The sequence below is a fragment of the Microtus oregoni genome, unplaced genomic scaffold (genome assembly GCF_018167655.1).
Source record: "Microtus oregoni isolate MIOR12 unplaced genomic scaffold, Mior012 000074F_ref0000038, whole genome shotgun sequence".
NCBI classification, from domain to species: domain Eukaryota; kingdom Metazoa; phylum Chordata; class Mammalia; order Rodentia; family Cricetidae; genus Microtus; species Microtus oregoni.
This window is the reverse complement of record NW_024544004.1, coordinates 1,175,707-1,196,296: the sequence shown is the minus strand read 5'-3', so window position 1 is coordinate 1,196,296 and position 20,590 is coordinate 1,175,707. Positions and strand designations below refer to the sequence as shown.

Here is a 20,590-nt window from a genome sequence, read left to right as displayed (position 1 = left end):
AGGGAGAGAGACCGGTGACTAGAACCCACTGATCACCCCTAGGGAACATGGATTTTCTGCGAGCTTTACTTTCCACTTTTGGAAACTCGAAGCCAGTATGGAGAATACACATTCTCCAGAAGGAAAAGCATCGTCTTTCTCATGAAACTCCACTGAATTTAAACCAGAGCTTTTGATGATTCTGGAAAGAAACACTTTAATCCCCAAACAGGGACAAAAGTCAAGGCATCTAGCATTTCGATTCCTGGGTTTCTTCGGATGAGACCTTAAGCACAGCACTAGGACCAGCTTGTCTACGCCTAAAATGACTCACAGCAGCCTTCTGGGAAAGGAAATCCTGAGGGATTCTCAGCGGGTCTGCTAAACAGGAGGGGACACGGAGGAGGGACAGATAAGGCCTCTTTCTCCCTGATACTCTGCCTGGGAAGAGCAGCAAACAAGGCAACTTCTAATCTGCATACAACACGGAGACTGATTTCAGATTCCCAAGGAGGATCAATTGGACCGAGGATCGAAGGGGGTGGAGAGAGCTTACCCTTGTGAGAAATGAAGGGCCTTTGACGTGAAAGCGGTTCCACTCTGCCGGTTCTGCTGGCCCCACAAATCCAGCTTACAGACTAGGACAATTTTATTTTTTTCTGGCAAAACAAGAGACAACTCTTCCTTAAATGTGGGAGTGAACAGTTGAATGAAAATACAAGGCAGGTCAAGATCATATTTAACAGACTACAGTAAATAGAAAGAAAGGTGGGTCATTCCCAGAGAGGAGAAAGGTGGAGTAGGGACCAGACCAAATGCTGATGAATTAACGAAGCACTGTGGGCAACGATGATTTATGTAAGCAACTGGTTTGCACAAAGTCTACCATCTTGTATAGTACATTCAATTAAAAAAATTGCATGGGCAATAGGCCCAGAGTTTCCTAGCCACCTGGCTTTTCCCTTCAGGTGTATACAAACGGATAAGGGGCTTCATTTTCTTGCATGGCTCCTCATTCATGGTTTCCAAGATTTTTTTTAATCAGTTGAACCAGACCTCAAGATAGTCTAGATTTCAGCTGTTCAAGAAGCAAAAGGGGAAACCACAACCACTTACAAGTTTGGATTTTTCGTTTGTTTGATTTTTATTTTCTGGTAATCTGCCCTTTTATAATTTGGTAGGGACCTTCTCCTAAGACTCTGGTCCCAGGGATTAGTGACATTTGTACTGTCTTTTCTGCAGTCTCTTTTAAAGAAATCAGAACTGTTATTTCTCAAACCATAAATGAACTGCAATGAACTTTTATTAGTGATGAACTGAAGAAGGCAAGGAAATACCCTACTGCTTTCTGACTTGGATTAGTTAACCATATCATTGCCCCAGTTCACAGAAACAGGCATCTATGGATCTTCTTACCCATATAGGGGAGTTCAGTAGCCCACTCTAATGCAGTAGGTAATGAACTTCTAGATGCAAAAGCAATGGTGCTCAGAACATAGGTTTCTGAGCATAAAAGAGATGCAGTTTTGCTGAGTCCCACTAGTGACTTCTAATGAGTTATTTGTTGTCCTTGCCAAAAGTTCTGTCACCACCAAGACCTAGGTGAACAGAATGGACAAAGCCTTCTACACACTGGAAAAGTAATCCTCTGGCCTTTGAAAAAATTATACACATATGAGTTATTCTCGATACATGGCTAGAAGAAAATAAATGGCTTTTTTCCTTATTTACTCTAAAGACTAGTTTAAGTGAGGATACTATGATATCAACTAAGAGGTACTGGGAAGGGAAAATGGGATAGCATTTCCTAGTGGAGTCCACTAATTTTCTGATTAGGAACATGCTAAACTGGCTAAGTCTACAACCACAACATACTTTTATAATACACAGCATGACTAGAGACTGACCAGCATAGGTCTGCTTAGAATTAAATTATACAACTGCATATGGTGAGTCTTAAAAGCATGTTTTAAAAACAGATTTAACCAAAGCATACAGCACAATACTTCTATAATAGCCACATCACAACCACCAATAAAGAGTTTTGCTTCTAATCAGTCTGCCATATGCTAATATTTGTAAAGATCTATTAAATGACTTGAATAAATAACAAAGACATTTTCTTTCGGCAGACACAGCTGAAAGCCATGATGCCTTTGAGCAGTTGGTAAAAATCATGCCAATCTGCCAGGCTGTTGCTTGCTTCTAAATATAAGCCTCATGGCTAAGAAAGATTTCCTAAGGCTGCTAACCTAGAATTTAAGTTCTCAAACGTATATAAAGTAACTCTGGTTTCCTCCCAAAGTATGCACCTTTTATCAGGTCCAAGACAATGGAAACAAACAATAGGATTGCAAGGATTTGAGAACAGTGGTAGAGGATTCTTAAAGAGAATACAATGCTGAGGAGTTCACTCCTGCAGTTAAGTAGCCTGGAAAACCCAGGGCCAGAGGCAAGTTCTGCGGAGTGGTTGGCCTGGAGTGGTCTCAGGCAGGACTTCTAAACGTTGGCACTAGTTATGGGCTGGAACACCCTCACGGATGTCTAGCAATGTCCTAGGCCTCTACTCACTAGATGTTGGTAGCAGCCCAAGACAACCAAATGCCTCCAGACATTGTCAATTGTGCCCTGGGGGACAAAAGTGCCCTTGGCTGAGAAGGGCTGCTGGAGAGGCAGCTCACTTGAGCCTCTTGGCATGGGGCACTCCCTTCTGGTCTGGGGCTCTGGAGAGTCCTAAACTTCGGTCAAGACCAAACAAAGATCAGTTAAAGTTTACTTAGAGCTTCAGAGAAGAAAAAGAGGGTGATAGAGAAGGGAGAAGAGAAAACCAGTGGAGCCAAGGTTCTTTTCAAATGGAGATCAGCAGTAATTTCCCAACACAAAGTACTCCATAAGCCTCCAGTTCAACCTTTGTGTCCTTTAGGATGTCAGGGCAGAGAAGAGAACATGGATGTCATCAATTCCCCCTTCTAAAGAAAATGTGGTGGTTTGTGACTTTCAGTCAACTCCTTCCTGCCACAAATGGTATCTTTTTGAGGTCAATGAACGACCTACCAGAGGGGGAAGTGACGTTAAAAGCTAAGAGAGGGCCTATTAGATCCGAGAGGAAATGTTACCACCCCCATCTGGGAGCAGGAAGAGAATGAATGGGATTGTAGATTCACTTACAGCTTCTTGAGGGTCAAGGAAAAATCAGAATAGACAAGAGCTAAGAAGAGGATAAAAGAGTTAGCTCAGAAACACTAGCTGAAAACGTAGCTATTTTCTGGCTCAAATCTGGGAATGTAGGAAAAGTAAGTATTGACTTCATCAGTTAGGATTAGTTTGCTCTAGGTAGAAGGCAATTATTCTAGCCCTTCTTTGAAGAACCATCATGAATATAAATGTTCTACAAACATCTGAGATCCCAGTGTTAGTAAAGATGACAACATGGGAAACCAGCCCCTTGGTGATGACGAGCCACTAATGCCACAGCATGGCAATGGGACCTCACCGTTCCTAAGCACACAGCACGGTGAGAAGTCTTTCCAGAGGAAACAAAATGTAGTTTCTGTTTTGCAGGAGGAAGGGGGGTGTACAAGGTACTAGGGATTTAGTATGAAAAAGAAGAGTTAAATATACACCTCTTTAGTGTTACTATATCCAGGCAAAAACTGCTGAGGGTCTGCCTCACTTGGATAACCAAAGAGTTGCCTGGGAAAAGCCACAGAGCTACCCAGACAGTACTGAACTGGCAACAGAAACGAGATAGGAAAAGAACTAAAGAGCATGCAAATTGAATCAAATTGTTTCTATGATAGTACCCAGTTGAGTTTCATTTCAGTGCCTATTATACTTATCAAAATTAAGTAGAAGCACCTTAAAATGACCTCTTCATATAATCAATACACATTATAGTATTTATATAAATATGAAATATGCACACAATTTAAGCTCCAAAGAATCTAAGACCTTTATAATTGTCATAATCTTTAGTGCTATGATTCTCAGAATCTCAGGGAAGGGTTAACAGTAACTCAGCATATTTCAGTGACAGCTGACTTTATTTGGGGACTGACATTCTCAGAATTATGGAACAAGTAGTAAATACTGAAAAGTTACCTCTTTGAGGGATGGGAATGATCTCTAAAAGTCTTATTGCTAAGAGACTACTTTCAAAACTCTATGACTATTGGTAGATGATGGTGTTGAGGTGTTGATTTCTGTCAAAGATGGTCCAGAGACAGGTGGGTATAACGCTGGCCCCAGGCCTTGATGATACTTTATACTAACTCGGGAGTTGAAGGAGATCAAATGAGGGAAGGATAAGTTCTGTTCTGATGGATGGGGTGTATGTATATACAGGTTACATGATGACCTTGTTATAAACAGTCCCAGGAAGGAAAAAAAGAATGTAGTAATTTTCTCTACATCTGGAATTGCTTCAGGAGCCTTTTAAATATATTAGAAGAGCAACAACAACAACAACAACAACAACAAAGCATTTAGAAGAAGAAATGCCATACACGTAGCTCATATCCCACCTGGAGGCAACAATCTCCAGGAGGGCGGACAGCATTCAGGAGCATAGAGCTGGTTTGCAAGATCCGATCCGCAGACAGCTGCCTCTTACAACCTCACAACAAGGAATGTTCACTGGCAAATCTTTGGTCTACACTCTAACACTAACGCTAAGTGGAAGAGCGCGTTCTCCGCAAAGACCCATGAACACCACTTCTGCCTATCCTCTCGTGTGCAAGTTAATGTCCCTGGAGACAAATGAGAGCCACGAGTCTAAGCACAGAAGTGAAGCTTGCTGGGATCCTTGCTGGCTTATCCAACGTTCTTCTCCTGTGGGTCTACAGAGAGATGCTGCATTCGTCTGCTACCAAGGATCATGTCTAGAGGCTACTGCTGGGGCCAAAAAGTTGAGCAAAGCTCATTCTGTTACAGTCACATGTAGCCACAATTCAACTCCCTTTATTATAAGTATAACGCTCACTTCATATCACAAATGTATAAAAATATGGCAGATAGTGTCATAATGATACTTTTTTAAATGAATATATTTATAAAACGGACAGTTATTTACCATATATATTTATATATAGAATAAAATACTCCTGATGCAATATATAAATGTTACTGTTTAGTTTTTATAGAAACTACTGTAGCTGTCCCAGTGCTTCACAATGTTCCAAACAGCTCAAAATAACTTTACATTATAACATAAAAGGTATGATTACAACAGTACAATATTAATTATAAATAAATGTTACAAATCCTATCAAATACGGAAGCTTAGAAAACAATTTAAGACATACAGTTCATCTGCTAACCCTTCAAAGGGATACTCCTAGATTACAATAAACTCCACATTTAGTCTAGTCAGAAAAAAATATGTGGTAAGGGCATTGGTCAACATGAATTTTCTATCCCTCAAACAGCCAGGACATACCCTGGCTTCCCCAAGTTCAACAGAGATTGCACTAAAGCTGGAATGTAACGGGGAGAAACTGGCAAGAATTTCTTCTTCCTCAATGGCACACTCTATCCATTCTCACACAAGACCTGTGGGGAGTGGCGATCCCTAAGGAACTCCCGTGGCTCTAAGATCCCTGACTAGCATTTGTGGCTGAGAGGAGCCAGATGGCCCCCCTCACACACAATATTGCACACACCTTCATAAAGCTGAAAATACTGGCTTACTACCCTGGCCCACCCTGCACCCTCCCCTCCCAACTGGCATGTCTCCCCCCCCACCCCCCATCCCAGCATAAATTACAAGGCTGTCTCTTTTAAATCATTCAGATTTGGCATTCGTGAGCGATTTGTTCTGTTATAAGGGTGCCCGTTTGGCCCACCCTTGGCACCCAGTTGTTCAGAATAGGAAGGTCCCTCTGTGGCACTCCTGGTCACAGAGGACACGTGCCATCCAGGATCCATCTGACCTGGCAGCTGAAGGGCTGGCCTGCCCTTTGGTGTAGGCTCCTGCCGGATGTTGCTGCTCCCACCAGAGGCCTGGCTCAGGGGGTGAATCCGAATTTCTGAGAAGGAATTTTTGGTTTGTTGAGCTGTTAAGGGCTGGAAACGAGGATCTGAAGAAGCCGGGTGATTGGTCGATGACGAGAGATGCAACAGCTTGCGAAGGGATTTGAGTGGTTGGCTCTGAAAGAAAGATTAAGGTGAGCACAAGATTTAATTTGGAGTAGACAAGGGAGCTGGGAGGACGTGGAGTTCAGGTGCAAGATAACTAAACAGAGGAAGGAAGGGAGAAGATATAGTTGGAGGGGCGAATCCAGCTTTATCTGGTCTCTGGGTTCCCTGAAACAAGATTTTAGTCACTGTCTTTACATGAAGGCCTAGAAATCTAGAGAAAATAACTAGAGCTACTCAAAGGTAGCGCCTGAAAGTCAGGGCTCCTTTGATCTGGCTACATCCTGTCCTTACCCAGATAGAAGAAGCAACAAGAGATAGAGGCGTGTCTCTCTCCTTTTTCAGAAGACTTCCCAAATAAGTCTTCCATTTATATCTCACCAGTTTTAGGATCAATCTTAATTGTCAACTAAATGGATTTAGAATCCCTGTGGAAATCCACCTCTGGGTGTGTTTGTGAGGCTGCTTCCAAAGAGATTGAATTGAGGTGGGAAGGTCCACCCTGAATGTGGGCAGCACTATCCCACTGACAGGTGTCCTGGACTGAGTAAAAGGAGAAAGAAGACACTGGTACTCATGATTTTTTCCTGTCTGTGGATACAATGTGACCTGCTGCCATGCCTTCCCCACTGTGATGGACTGTACCTTCAACCTGGGAAGGTATTTTGTCACAGCAATGGGAAAAGTAATTACTACAACTCAGTAGAACTTGGGCATGTAACCATATTTAGCTGCAAAGAGAATCTGGGAAAATGTATTGCTTTAGGTAGCAATGAAGCAAGTTAAAAACTGTATAGTACTTCTTATTTGTATAATGTTCGCTTTCTTTTGATACTAAATCTTCATGCAGTAAATCTACTGTACTTTTACTTTTTCATTTACATATCTTTGAGGTGGGAATGATCACAGTTTGGGCACTAAAAATACAAAGCATTTATCTCAGTTGCTCACAGAAGGACTGCTTAGTGGACTTCCTGTGTGCAGAAGGGCTGCTGGCCAGAGGCTCCAACTCTTGATCCTCTCTGCTCCTAGCCTTTATGTAGCCCAGGCTGGCCTAGATCTCTGTACATTGTAGGGAAATGTTATTTTGAGGTGTGTCACTTTTGTTTATGTTGCATTTGTTTAACTCTGTGAAGTTTAACTCTGTGCCTGTCTAAAACACCTGATGGTCTAATAAAGAGCTGAACGGCCAATAGTGAGGCACGAGAGAGAAACAGGTGGGGCTGGCAGGTGGAGAGGATAAATCTGAGGAGAGATCTGGAGAAAAGAGATCTGGGAACAAGAGAGAAGGAGGAGCACTTCAGGGGTCAGTCGGTCACCGAGCCACCCGGCTACACAGCCAGACAAGGAGTAAGAGGGAAAGAAAAGGTAGACAGGAATAGAGAAAGATCAAAGCTCTGAAGCCAAAGATAGGTGGGATAAGTTAAGAAAAGCTGGCAGGAAACAAGGCAAGCTAAGGCCAGGCATTCATAATGCAGAATAAGCCTCTGTGTGTGATTGATTGATTTGGGAGCTGGGTGGTGGATCCTCCAAAAAGCCCAAAGAGTAAACACCACACTATAGTACATAGCCCAGGATACTCTCAAACTGTTCACACTCCTATTTCCAACTCCCAAGTGATGAGACTACTGGGTGGCACCATTCTGACTACTTTTTCTTATTAAAATGATTAAACGAGTCTTTCCTAGTGAATTTTATAAAATTAGCAAGCAATCATAATAATTCAGCATCAGCTGGAGATGTGAAGTTACCAGCAAAGGGCTCCTTAGCATCACGCCCTCAGATCTTTGTGTTCCTAGTTTGAATAATCAAAAAATTAGGAAATTTGATTCTCTATGCTCCCTTACCTCCCAGAATAGGTTATGCTCTAGGTACAGAATATATATGGCCAGGCAAAGAGAATGGCAGTTTTAGGGAACTCTTGTTTATAGCTCCGAGTAACAGATTATAGTGAAACAAGTCAGATCTATAATCTTGTAGGTAAGACATAAAGCCAGGTTTTGTTAGTTCCAGACAGTTTGGGAGACACAGAAAAATGCAGGCCAAATTGCATTTAACTGGTAAAATGTTTTCCTAAGAACAAAAGAATAAAACACAAAGCCTATAAAAAGAGCCATTGCTTCTAAATCCCAAACAATTTGGTTAACTAAACATGCTAGACTTGGTCACTATGTCTATTATAGTGAATTGAAGAGATCCAATACTGAAACATTTCCAATTAGCGTAAATGTTTAACCTGACAAAAAAATTTCAAGTTCTCCATTATGGCAGGGAACTATAACCCCGTGTTACTGTATAATATGTAATTCCTAATATAAGAATTTGACTCTTTATAAAAACCAGTTTGGAGTTCAGAAGTTAAAATGTTCTTTTAAGAAAGCTTCTAGTGCCTGGTTTTCATGGCCCAATTTACATGCTAGCATCTTTAAGGTAACCTTAATCCTCTCAGAACCTTGGTTTATCTTCCTCAATAGTTCATGGCATGCCGTACTTTCTACTAAGATCTTTATGAATCTTTCTCTCCCGAGATGTGGCCTGAATGTGGGCAAGAACTAATTCTTTTTCATCTCTCCACATTGCCCCACTGCTCTCCATGTTAGATGAAAGACAGGCTAGCTCTGTTCCAGTGGAGGAAAGAATCAATGGCAGGATTCATCCTGACCTCCAGAAACCATTAAGGTTACTCGTTAGGGTCTATTTGGGGGAGGCTCAAATTTTTTCTTCATTGCTCTTCCATCCCAGGACACACTGTCGCCTGAAAATTGGTGAGCCAGACTCACCTGGGTCTGCAGATCTGCCAGCTTCTCAGGGCGCCACTCCTTTGGTCTGCTGCTTGCAGTGCTAGAAGAATGAATGGCTTTCTGGAGAGTCAGAAGATCGGGACCATCAGTGTTGGGTACCTAGAGGGAAAGATGGAGAAAGATGCAGCAAGCATCCCAATAACCCTAATTAAGATATACAACCACACCCAAGAGGTGACCCAAACTGAAAAGTAAATTAAACTGAACCAAAATTCAAAAGAGGGAGAAAAAAAAACCAAAAGGACCCAGTAAGTAAACCAAAACTCTCCAAATGTTCATGATGCAAGTGGTGCTAGTTAAATCCTGCTGCCTTCTTAATAATTTTCCCTGCATTAGGAAAAATTGGCAGATGTCATGCAGCCTGGTTAAAACCTTAACCCTTAAAGCATTCCCATGCTGTTAGTTTCAGTAGCTGTAAGAGAGAGCAGTTATAGTGGACTGGACCAGGAACTGCTGTTGGATCCTCATCCCATACTGCAGTTAGGTTATGAACCTGTTCAATAAAAAAATTTCATGCTGGGAATATGATGCAAACTCTGTATTTGATGTTGCCAAAGAAGTCTAGGGGGGCTTGCGAGGGGAGAGAAGTGGGGAGGTATGGTTTGAATCATAGTCCCAAACTGCCCAGTAAATCTGTGTCTGGCCTTGGACACTTAGGAACTGCTAGAAATTTATGCCACAAATTTCAAATGAGTGCAATTGTTCTATTCAATGACTTTGATGGACAAAGGAGAGCTGTGCCAAATGCCAAGCAAAAGCCATGGCTCTACACCTAGTGACCAGCAAAAGCTAGAGGCAGGTAAGGAAAGAGCGAGTTATCAACTAGTACAAGCTGCTTTTTTCATGGAGCCTGCTAGCTCAATCAATTTGGTCAGTTCAGACTTGGTTTCAAAGAGACAAACTGCCAACCAAATGGTAACAAAGTCCATGTGGTGAGCCAAGGGCAAAGACATTTGGTGACTGTAAGTGTTAATCAGATTCTTTACAGGAATTAAAGGACTTCATGAATGCTGTCTGCTAACAACTGGCTAATCAGGGCATCCAAACCAGCCTTACTAGTTTGTTTAGTAGGCTTAATGCTTCAACATCTTTAATGGATGCAGAAAACCCAGACTAGATATAGATATAATATATACATATAGAATATATGTATTATATACATCCATATATCCCAGTGAATTTATGGAACTGGCTCAGGCACTTAACTAGCACAAAGAGAATATGACCCCATGAAAAGAAGACATGCTGTTGTTGTCAGTAAAACAAGTTTACTGGAGGAGTTTCAGGGCTACGATACGTAAAAACGGGTACCATGGGTGGAGTGACTACAGGAAGCTTTTTCAAAGAAGAACTATGCTTTAAATGATTCTTTGAATTAAAAAGAGGAAAGAGGGATTTCTTGATGCTTGGATTCCTCCCGTTGGTGGAGTCTGTCTGTAATATAAGATACAAATGAGCTAATTGCAAAAAGAAAAAAATAGGTAAAATAAATAGGTGCTTTAATTGAAACTACTAGGCCTTGGCCCAGGAATGCCTAGAGACCTTTAGGCATCTGCTTACATTATGTTTACTTAAGAATGTATTTATTGTCACAAATTATTATGAAGAATTGTGTGTAATGAATTACTGATGAACTTCAGTCATTTCCTAATTGTTAGGACTTCAGGAACTAAAAGATTCTACCATATGGCTTGTTTATTACAAAAGAATATATATTTTAAGTCACTTTGAATTTCTTAGTCAATTATCTTGACTAAATATCATTTGGAAGAGGATTGCCACTGTGTGGGATACTAAGGTTAATTGAGTAGCCCTATTTCTACACTGTTAGAAATATACACCTCATTTAAAACATCTGGCACAATTCTGAATTCTGGTTTTCAAGAAAGTAACAACAGTTTAATCTTCAGGGCTGGTAAGGAGGATTAGTGGGGCACTTGGCAACCTGAGTTTGATTCCCAGAACCCACAAAAAGGTCAAAGGAGAGAGCCAACTCTACAAAATTGTCTTCTGACCTCTATATACTGTGGCTCCTCTGCACCTTCCTCCCCCATATCATGCGCGCACACAAAATTCCTTTAAAAGTTCAATCTTTAAATTGACGTATCATTTCAAATTGAGATACTAAAGAAGATACAAATTACCAAGTTGGCCAAGGCACCATATGCTCTGACGGTTTATGTAACTCCCTGGATATATGGCTATACATCCGAAGCCAGATTCCCCAAGGCAGTTTCCAGACTTGCTTGAGTCAAAGGAGGCACCTTTACAACACAGAATTATTTTTGGCACCTCTTTTCTCTCTTTTTGATGCCTTGATGGTCAGAGAACAAAAATATATAGAGATGCAGTAGGGTTGTCTTTTCATTGGTGTGTGTATGAAGGCATTTGTGTAAATATCTGAGTTTTACGGCTTTAATAACAGAAACCCTGCTTAGGAGTTAACTTGGACTGCTAAGAAGGCCAGCAGCGAGCTCTCAGAGGCCGTTCACAGGGGAACCCAGTTTTAGTCTTTACAACTCACTGTGTGACTTTGGACAGGTCACCACTTGCCTGGCTCAGCGCCTACACTAGTAAACTAGATGTAGGCTACACCTAAATTTAGGATGAACATAGGATACCATGTTCGTCTGGCATCAGATTTCAATTTCTTAGAATCTTATGCAAAAGCTTCAATGCCTTCAATATTTTGGTTTGCTCTACTTAGGTTTCTTTTTACTAAACTTTAGAAACTAAGAACAAGTTCCTTTTAGTTACATTTGAATGTTCTTTCAAAGGAAGCAGAGAGAATTCAATGCCAGGCCTCGGTGCCTGAGGTCTGGCACTCTGTGTGTACTGCTCTTTGAAAATCTGACTCTAGAACCCAAAGCCCTTACATTTTTTTCTTAATTAAAATGGAGAAATATAAAAATCTTTTTGTTTGGAAAACTTAAGGCATTATGATCTGTGGAAAGCTATTCTGCAGTTAGTATAAATATTTAATAAAAAAGTTTAAGTGGAGAGGATGCAAGAGAATACTAATTTTTCTATTATTCTAGCTTATCTAACTATTTAAATATTTAAAATTGAACCAATATTGAATAGTCAAGTTAGGCAAGATGTATATACTATGCTTAGCCACAGTAGGGCAAGGGCTTTAGGTTTAATGTTGGTCTAAGGCAGACAAGCATTAAAATCTAAATTTATATACAAGACGGCCTCAATTCTTCTCTCATTATTTTCTGCAACTTAATCACATAACCGGACTGTAGGCATATAGTTGACAAAACCCACAAAATTTATACCAGTGGCCAGGAAGAAAGTGTCTTAGGGTAATACTTCGGATAGAAAACATGTTCTATAGACAATGTACAGAGTTTAAATTTTTAGCAGTTAAAACATTTTAAGCATCCCGAAGCAAAGTCAAGTCTATTTATTCATTTCTTCATCCAGTTTCAGCAACAAATGCAGTTGAGTGACATTTTAATTTGACATTTCAATCTAGGCAAGTTTCAGTAAGAGACACAGGTACCCTTTTCCACCCCCATGAACATTTTAAAAATACCATGTAACCATTAAAACAAAGAGGTAACACACATACATACACATACATACTAAAATTGTATGCACAGGCTAAAAAGCTATAGGAAAATACTAAAATCCTCTTATTATTTATGGTAGATTTGGGCAAGATTAAGAATGATTTTTCTTTTTTCACATTTTTTTTCCATAATGAAATCTTTTGTTGCTGTTGGTGGTGGCAGTTTGAACGGTTTTACTATGCAGCTCTGGCTACCCTGAAACTCACTATGCAGACCAGGCTGGTCACAAACTCTCAAGAGATCTGCTTGCTTATGCCTCCTGAGCGATAGGATTAAAGGTTTGCAATACCATGCCCCAAGCCTGCTCCTGGCTTAAAGTCATTTATTTCGAATAAAATACTGACATTTAATAAGCAAGTGAAAGAATGCTTTACAAAGGTCTAGATTTTAAGGGGCCCTAAAAATATTTAGGATGGACAGATGGCTTGGCTTTTAAGAGGTCTTGGCTGCTCTTCCAGAGGACCTAGGTTTGAGTCCTAGAACCCATTTGGCAGCTCAGAAAGGTCTCAAACAAAAAGCCACTTTTAACATCTTTCAAACATCTCTGAGACAAATATCCTTAGTATGAGTTACATACTTTTCTACTATTAAGTAAAGAAGACATTGTTAGTTAGCACTAAGCTATCACTTCTCATTTTGATGATGGCTTGAAGGGACTCAGAAGCATTTTGTTTACTCATAGGCAAAAGTCAATGAAGCATATGTGAACAGGCCATTCTGATTAGGCAATTTTCTTCTTTAACAGAATGAGAGTAAATCTTGTGTGAAGTAAAGCTAAGACCCAAATCCAAATCATTGAACATGGCTAACTCAATGTCACTTGGTTGTGAGGGTATCATAAAATGAAGAGAAGCAGGCTTCTTTTGAGTGAACTGCTCCTACTGTTCTCCTGGAGGCTTGTTTCCTCCTCCCCCACTTTCTCTTGTCACTAGCTATCTTAGAAATGTCACTCATGTGCTCCCAAACACTGAGGAGTACAGGGCAGTACAGCTGGCCCATTGTTCAGACGCTCATCGGGATCTCAGGTGCAGCCTGTCTCCCAGGGCCCTCAGAAGTGAAACACCTTCTCTTACTAAAGCAAGCCCTGAAATTGCATCTCTATGACCAGATAGTCCACAATCTGGGAAAGGATAAGGGATGATGGCTATTTGTGAATTTCACAATTTCAATGTAAACTCAAAATCATTTCCTAGGTTTTTACAAATCTTTATGCTCCCAGAGAAAAACAAATCCCATGTCTCCATAATTTTGAAAGCATTTTCTCATCCCAATTAAGTTTTTTCTACTCCTGGAGATTCTGCCGAATCTAGAAAAGGCTTTAGGAGAGGACAGTAATGTAAGACTTCCGAAAGAGGTATCTATAACACAGTCACATTCAGAAATGAAGTCGGATTGTTCCATGACAGTTGTGTAGGACTTCCGAAAGAGGTATCTATAACACAGTCACATTCAGAAATGAAGTCGGATTGTTCCATGTAGAGGGTACAATATCTCCACAGAAAAAAATACAGAAATCCATGTCATATATGGAAAATAGTCATGTACTTACTGTTTGAGATTTCTTCTTTTTCTTTTTCATTGACCTGAAAAAACCTTGCTTCTCCTTTTCTTTGAGCTGGTCAGAATGACTAATATTTTCAGGGCTTTTCCTAAATGAGAAGACATTTTTATCATATAGATCTCTAAATCACATTCTCTTGCCAATGTGTGACAAACATAATAACGGCTGAAAATGTGTGATACCAGATTCAATCAGCCATGAAAAATGGAGCCCACAGGTAAAGGTCCTTTAAAATGCACAGGAGGAACTGAATCTAATCAGCATGGGGAAAGGCTGTTCTTTGGCACAGGCTTGATCACACTAGCAATTTGAGTGCTATTACAAATGATCTGGAACTGCACCGTGGGACCATTTTCCTGCTGCTAGAAGTCTCCGAATTAGAGAGTCTGGAAATGCACGGCTTAGAGGATGCCTTCTCTGTAACCCTCCAAGGGAAAGAACAGAAACATTTCCAATACCTTCAATTTTCTATTTACCTTTCAAAAACAAGCTCAACAAGTTTATTATTAGTAGCTTGCCAAGTTACTAAACATAAAAAAAATCAATGCTGCTATAGAAACATTATAAACAGAAGTAAAATTTGCTCTGAACTGGAAAATTCCTATTTATTTATTAAACCTTTAATCTATTACACCTAAATAAAAAAAGTACTCAAGGGAAAAAAATGTAGGCACAATGAATGCTCTAACACAGTATATCAAAGGTGGGGAGCCCTTCTACCTGAAAATGTTGATGTTAAGATTGATACCACCAATAACACCTAGGTATTCTAATAAAAATAGAAGATACTCAAAATAGGAAAGAAGGCAGGTGTATGCCTGTAACCCCAGCACTCAGGAGACTGACTCAGAGAGAGTGAGCTAAAGGCCAGCCAGGCTATCTGCCAAGACTGACCCTGGAACAAAAACTCACTTTTCAAAAAAAAAAAAATCCCGAAAGGGGAGAAAAAAGAAAAAGGAGAAAAAGAGGGGCAGTGGCTTGGGGGGGGGGCAGGCGCAGAGAACATCCTGACATTTGGCTTATGCTCTTTAAAAAGCAACTCGACTGGTATTATTCTTTTACAAAATCTCGCATATTTACATATTCCCTAAGAGTGGGAGAATTCTTAAAAGTGACAGTTAATTTCTATTCATGGTTTCAGAGTACCTAACAGTGATGAAGTGATTCTAATGTCTAAGAGAATATGAGCAAAGCAGCATCCAGCTTATTTTATTAAAATATGTAAGCCAGAAAACTTCTAAATTAACCATTACTGGTTGCATGGCAGAAAGCACAATGAAGCTATTAAAAATAAATCACATCTTCAAAGAATATTCACTGACATGAAAGAATATTTAAACTACAACATTAAGCAAAAATATAATGATTTCAAGCTTTCTACATCAGATAAGTCCAACTACATTACAATATAAGCTATTCACGCACACTTTCAATATTATTTATTTAATTTTTAAAGATGTATTTATTTTACGTGCTTGAGTGTTTATTCTGTGTGTATGTATGCGTATTATTTCTGTGCCTGGAGCCCACGGAGGTGAGAAGAGGGTATAAGGTTTCCTGGAACTGGGGTTGTGCACGGTTGTGAGACACCATTTGAAATAAACCTGGATCCTTTACAGGAACAATGAGTGCTCTTAACTCCTGAGCCATCCCTCCAATCCCTAAGTGCACTTTTGAAAAAGCAGGGAGAAATTATGATAGCAATCTTGGCTGGAGCTGTGGCTCAGTGGAACAGCGCATATACTACATTCACAGAGCCCTGGGTTCCATTGCAAGCGCTGGGGACCAAAAATAGGCTCGGCCTCATGGCATACGCTGTATTCCTAATTATGACTAAGGTGGGAGGATTACCTTAGCGCATGTGCTTGAGAACAGTGGGTAACAAAGCGAGGTTCCCCCTTTTCAAAAAAAGACCCCCCCATCCTTAAAAAGTTCTATCTATGTAATAAAATTATTGAACGTCTTTTTAATTTCTGAGAACAAATACATACTATAGGTCCTCAACAAAGTGTTACACAGCACAGACTATTTTAGGGTTGGGAATATAGCTCAATTGGTGCTGACATTGCTCAGTTGGTGGAATGTGCACCTAGCATGCACAAAGCCCTGCGTTTGACCCCAGAATCACAAAAACCAGACATGATGGCACACACCTGGAGTCCGGGCACCCAGCAGCACCCCAGGTGTTCTTGAAATCCACTAGAACTTGCGACTGTAAGCGCCACCTAATAAATTCCAAGTTCTGAAGCACAAGTTCTGTGATTTAATCCAGCAAGACTCTAACTACTTTGGGAACGCAGAACAGGGCATTTATCATTTTGAAAGGCAGGAGGTTTAGATGTGGTTGCATGGGTGTGGATGGGATGGTGGAAAGTTACAGGTTCTATAGATGCAGTTGCAGGATGGCTGGGGAAAATACTCTCTTCATGAATGCAATCTCAGGAGGGCAAACTGGCATTAGGGCAGAATTTTAGTGCTAACAGAAAAGAAGGCTGGAGATGCCACTCTTAGGAGGAAGCAGAATTCTGCCTGGGGAGACAAAAGTCTAGCCAGGAGGAAGCAGAGAATAATATGCAAGTGAGCAGCTGGAGAAGTCGAGGATGAGAAGAGGAAGGGGGCAGGAAAACAGTTCAGAATTTGCACTTTGGCACCCAGAGTTGGTTCTGGGAAACAGAATAGAAGACCTTCCCCAGAGTCTTTAAGGCACTGGATAAACTACGGTCTGGGCGGGGCAGGAGGAATGATGAGTTAATTATTTCAAGCTGAAGCAGAGCAGGTGGTAGGGCTGAAATCTAGGCAGGGAAAGCTTCTAGGGGGTCAAAAGAAAAAGGGAAATAAATCACCCAAGACAAAAGCTAGGATTGAACTGGGTGGTGGTGGCACACGCCTTTAATCCCAGCACTCGGGAGGTAGAGGCAGGAGGATCTCTATGAGTTCAAGGCCAGCATGATCTACAAGAGCTTGTTGCAGGACAGGCTCCAAGACTACAGAGAAACCTTGTCTTGAAAAACAAAACAAAACAAAAAAGGTAGGATTGGAGCCTGAGTATGTTTGCATCACAACAGACAGAAGAAACGGAGCCTGAGCACAGAAGGGGAGACACAAAGAAAACACAGTGCAGAACGACACAGAAACATGCACAGAAAACCCAAAGAGAAAAGCCTGAGAGAGGAAGAGCAGGGATGAGAGAGCAGCTATGGAAAACAGGCACGTGGGAAGCTGTGTGTGCACAAAGGAAGGAGCCTTGAACAAGCAGCACTGCGCCAACTAGTAGAGAGTATGGCAACCATTGCCCTATCTGGATTTGTGGACCCTATAACTTCACCCAGTACAGTGGGCAGCTTTGGGGGTCACATGAATTTCAGAGAGGGAAGCTTCAAGAAGAATTATAGATTCAGTGACTGAGCTCATCCCTTGGGGAGCAGCTCTGATCAAAACAGTATGGCTATGGAGTTGAGGGAGGACACACGCCAAAGGATGGCCAGGTAGGGGCTTACACAAAACTGTGACTCGTATGTCATCGAGCCTAAGAACTAGTCTCATTAAGGGAGTCAAGATGAATGAGAGCTGTTCAAAGAATCGTTGTAATCAAGTAATGAAGGAATTGAAACCAAGACTGGCTTAGAGTTCATCACCATTTACTGAGCACTGTATTAGGTAACAGAGACAGAAATCAAGGAGCTGACCTCTCACTCAAACTGCTCCCAGACTCAGGGTGCAGAGCGGAGGGGATGAGACAGTAGGGTCTTTGGACTTTAGTATAATCCCTCTGGAGCAGCATGGAGAGTGAGTGGAAGTGGGGAGGCATTGCTCTTGTGTGACACAAGAAAGTCAGTGAAAGAGTCTATGAGAAAAACTGTAAGACCGACTGACACAAGATAGCCGTAACCCTGTAAAACAGAGCCTGCCATTCAAGTGAGCTTCACTAGTAGGACTTCGAATGAACTTAGTTAAAGTACCAATTTTTAGCCCCATTTTGATGGCAGTTTTTCTAACCTGTTCACATACTTATTATTTATTTATAGTAAAGTCAATGACATTCATTTTATAAGCATGTACTCTAAATGGATACCTAAGATGTACAGCAATTCTGCAGGTCTGTGAAATGATAAAACGCACCCACTTTTGCCCCGTAGCTATGGCTTGTGATCCCTCTCCCTTCTGCATGCTGTGTTGTTAGCTAGAACCACATCTCATCCTAACGACCTCAGCACTAGCGGCTAAAACTGGGCAGAAGGAGGAATAAATAGCTTCCAAGTGAGGACTGAAGTGGCATCCTATTAGTAAAGATGATGCATCTGGCTGTGTTAAGTCTATTTTTCTTGTTCTGAGATATTTTGGCGTATCTCCCATTTCTTAAGTGGGTTCAAGACAACTGAGATGACCAGAATAACAGCTCTGGGTGTTAAACTACAATATCTATTTATTGCTTTTAAGTATGACATAGTACCTTGATCTTTCCATTGCAGAACATATGTACACTGTACAAATATTCTCTTCCCAGAAGAAATTTAAAGCAGTACTATCATGGAAACAGACTGGCCTGAGGTTATGTGATAATTTAAGAACAGAATTTTACCATGTTTCTCTGTGATAATTTAAGAACAGAATTTTACCATGTTTTTTTAATAAGACTTTCATGTTTGTGTTATCAACGGCATAGTTCTCTAAGATATAAAGAATATGGCAAACCAAAGAGATCTTGGTTAAGAAAAAAATTAAGATGAGTCAAGCTTAATTAAAGATTTGATCATGGTAGATGTGATGCATGAAGGAGACAAGCCATAGAAACATTATCAGGATGAGTGTAGAGCCACTTCATAGTTGGGAGTTCTGGAACTTTACTGAACCATAAAATAGTAATATTAGAGAAAGGATGACTTGATGACATCTTAGCTAAAGATGAGCATCCTAACTGTACTTCTGATTCTTTTCAAAAACAATTGTACACACACACACACACACACACACACATACACACACACACACATATATATACACATATATATGTGGTGTAGGCGGTCCTTCTGTTTATGTGTTGCTTTCATTGGTTGAATAAAGAAACTGCCTTAGCCTAGTTGATAGGACAGAACTTAGGTAGGCAGAGTAGACAGAGCTGAATGCTGAGAAGAAGGGCAGAGTGGTAGATGCCATGGTTCTCTTGCCTGAGACGGACACTGGTTAGAATCTTGCTGGTAAGCCACAGTCACATGGTGATACACATTAATGGAGATGGGTTACTAATATGTAAGAGTTAGCCAAGAAGAAGTTAGAGCTAATGGGTCAGGCAGTGTTTAAATGAATACAGTTTCTTTGTGATTATTTCGGGTGTAAGCTAGTCGGGCAGCCAGGACAAACAAAGGAACCCCTCCTCGTGCAACATATATGCACGCACACACACACACACACACACACACACACACACACACACACACAGCTAAAGTTCTATTCAGACATGGTTATCATACACTAGGCCCTGCATTCAAGTCCCCACAATCAAACCAAATCAAACCCCTAAAACATACACACACAGAACCGATAAACACCGCATTGCTAACAAGTTCTACCCTACTTTTGGATCACGTTTTTTGGAGAGGGAGGGCACTGAGATAGAATCTCACTACATAGGTCAGGCTAGCTTTAAACTGTCAATCCTCCTGTCTCAGCTTCCCAGGCTGAGAAGGCCAATACCACCATGCCACATCAGCCCATACTTTCATTTAATTTTTATCTGACTAGACTAATTTTAAAGGACTATGCTAGTCTCTAACTGATACTGCTTTAGATTGCTACCACTTTATTATGCAACAACCAAGGAAAACCAGCTCCCTCTGTGCATCTGCGTTCTGACACTTCAGATACCATTTTCAGCACTTGTCCAAGGCACACCTTAAAACTAACAAAAGCTATACCTGTTTGCTTATGTTTTCTACACACTAGGGAGCAAAACCCACTCACAAAGAGGCATGGACGTTTATGAGCAAAGTTAGAAGCCAAACAGCCAACAAACCATGGAAAGATTAAATGACATTAAGTCTAATAACCATAACTACTAACATAATGATCCCTTACAATGTCAGGCACTGTTTTAGGTGCCTTTTTTATACACATGAATTTTTATGTCACTTAATTATTATCATCATTCTATGCAGGAAGTGCTAGTACCCTGTGTCCCTGATCCAGGTTACAGGTGTTGAGCACAAGGTATGTTCTGTAACTTTCAAGCTTCAGTGTGTATGGAGTGGGAACAGCCCCTACCTCAGAAAGGGCAACTATGACCACTGAGACAATGCACACAGAGAGCTAGCTATGTAAACTGACGGTACCAAGTTCACTGTCAATAAAAGAAGGAGTATGATCAAAGGCCTATCTGATAATTACGGCTTTTCTTTTACATGCTATTTAATAGAAATTTTGAACTTGAAAAAAATTACAACCCTCCCAACAGATCATGTTTTCCTTATTATTAACAAAGAAAGGCCTAGTGGGAAGAAGAACATTAAAAAGTTTATCCTGTATGTCTTTGAATTCCC

The 20,590-nt window shown here is 40.7% G+C and overlaps 1 protein-coding gene across 1 annotated transcript in view; it reads right to left on the bottom strand.

Annotated features, from left to right (window-relative positions):
- The window catches only part of LOC121441307 (cyclin-dependent kinase-like 5), a 93,476-nt gene that overhangs the window by 17,700 nt on the left and 55,186 nt on the right, over positions 1 to 20,590 (bottom strand). The window contains exons 14-16 of the mRNA XM_041642443.1: positions 14,046 to 14,145; positions 8,895 to 9,014; positions 5,910 to 6,126 (exon numbers count right to left, since the gene is read on the bottom strand). Of these exons, the coding sequence (XP_041498377.1) occupies positions 5,910 to 6,126; positions 8,895 to 9,014; positions 14,046 to 14,145 (437 nt within the window). The remainder of the gene's footprint in view (positions 1 to 5,909; positions 6,127 to 8,894; positions 9,015 to 14,045; positions 14,146 to 20,590) is intronic.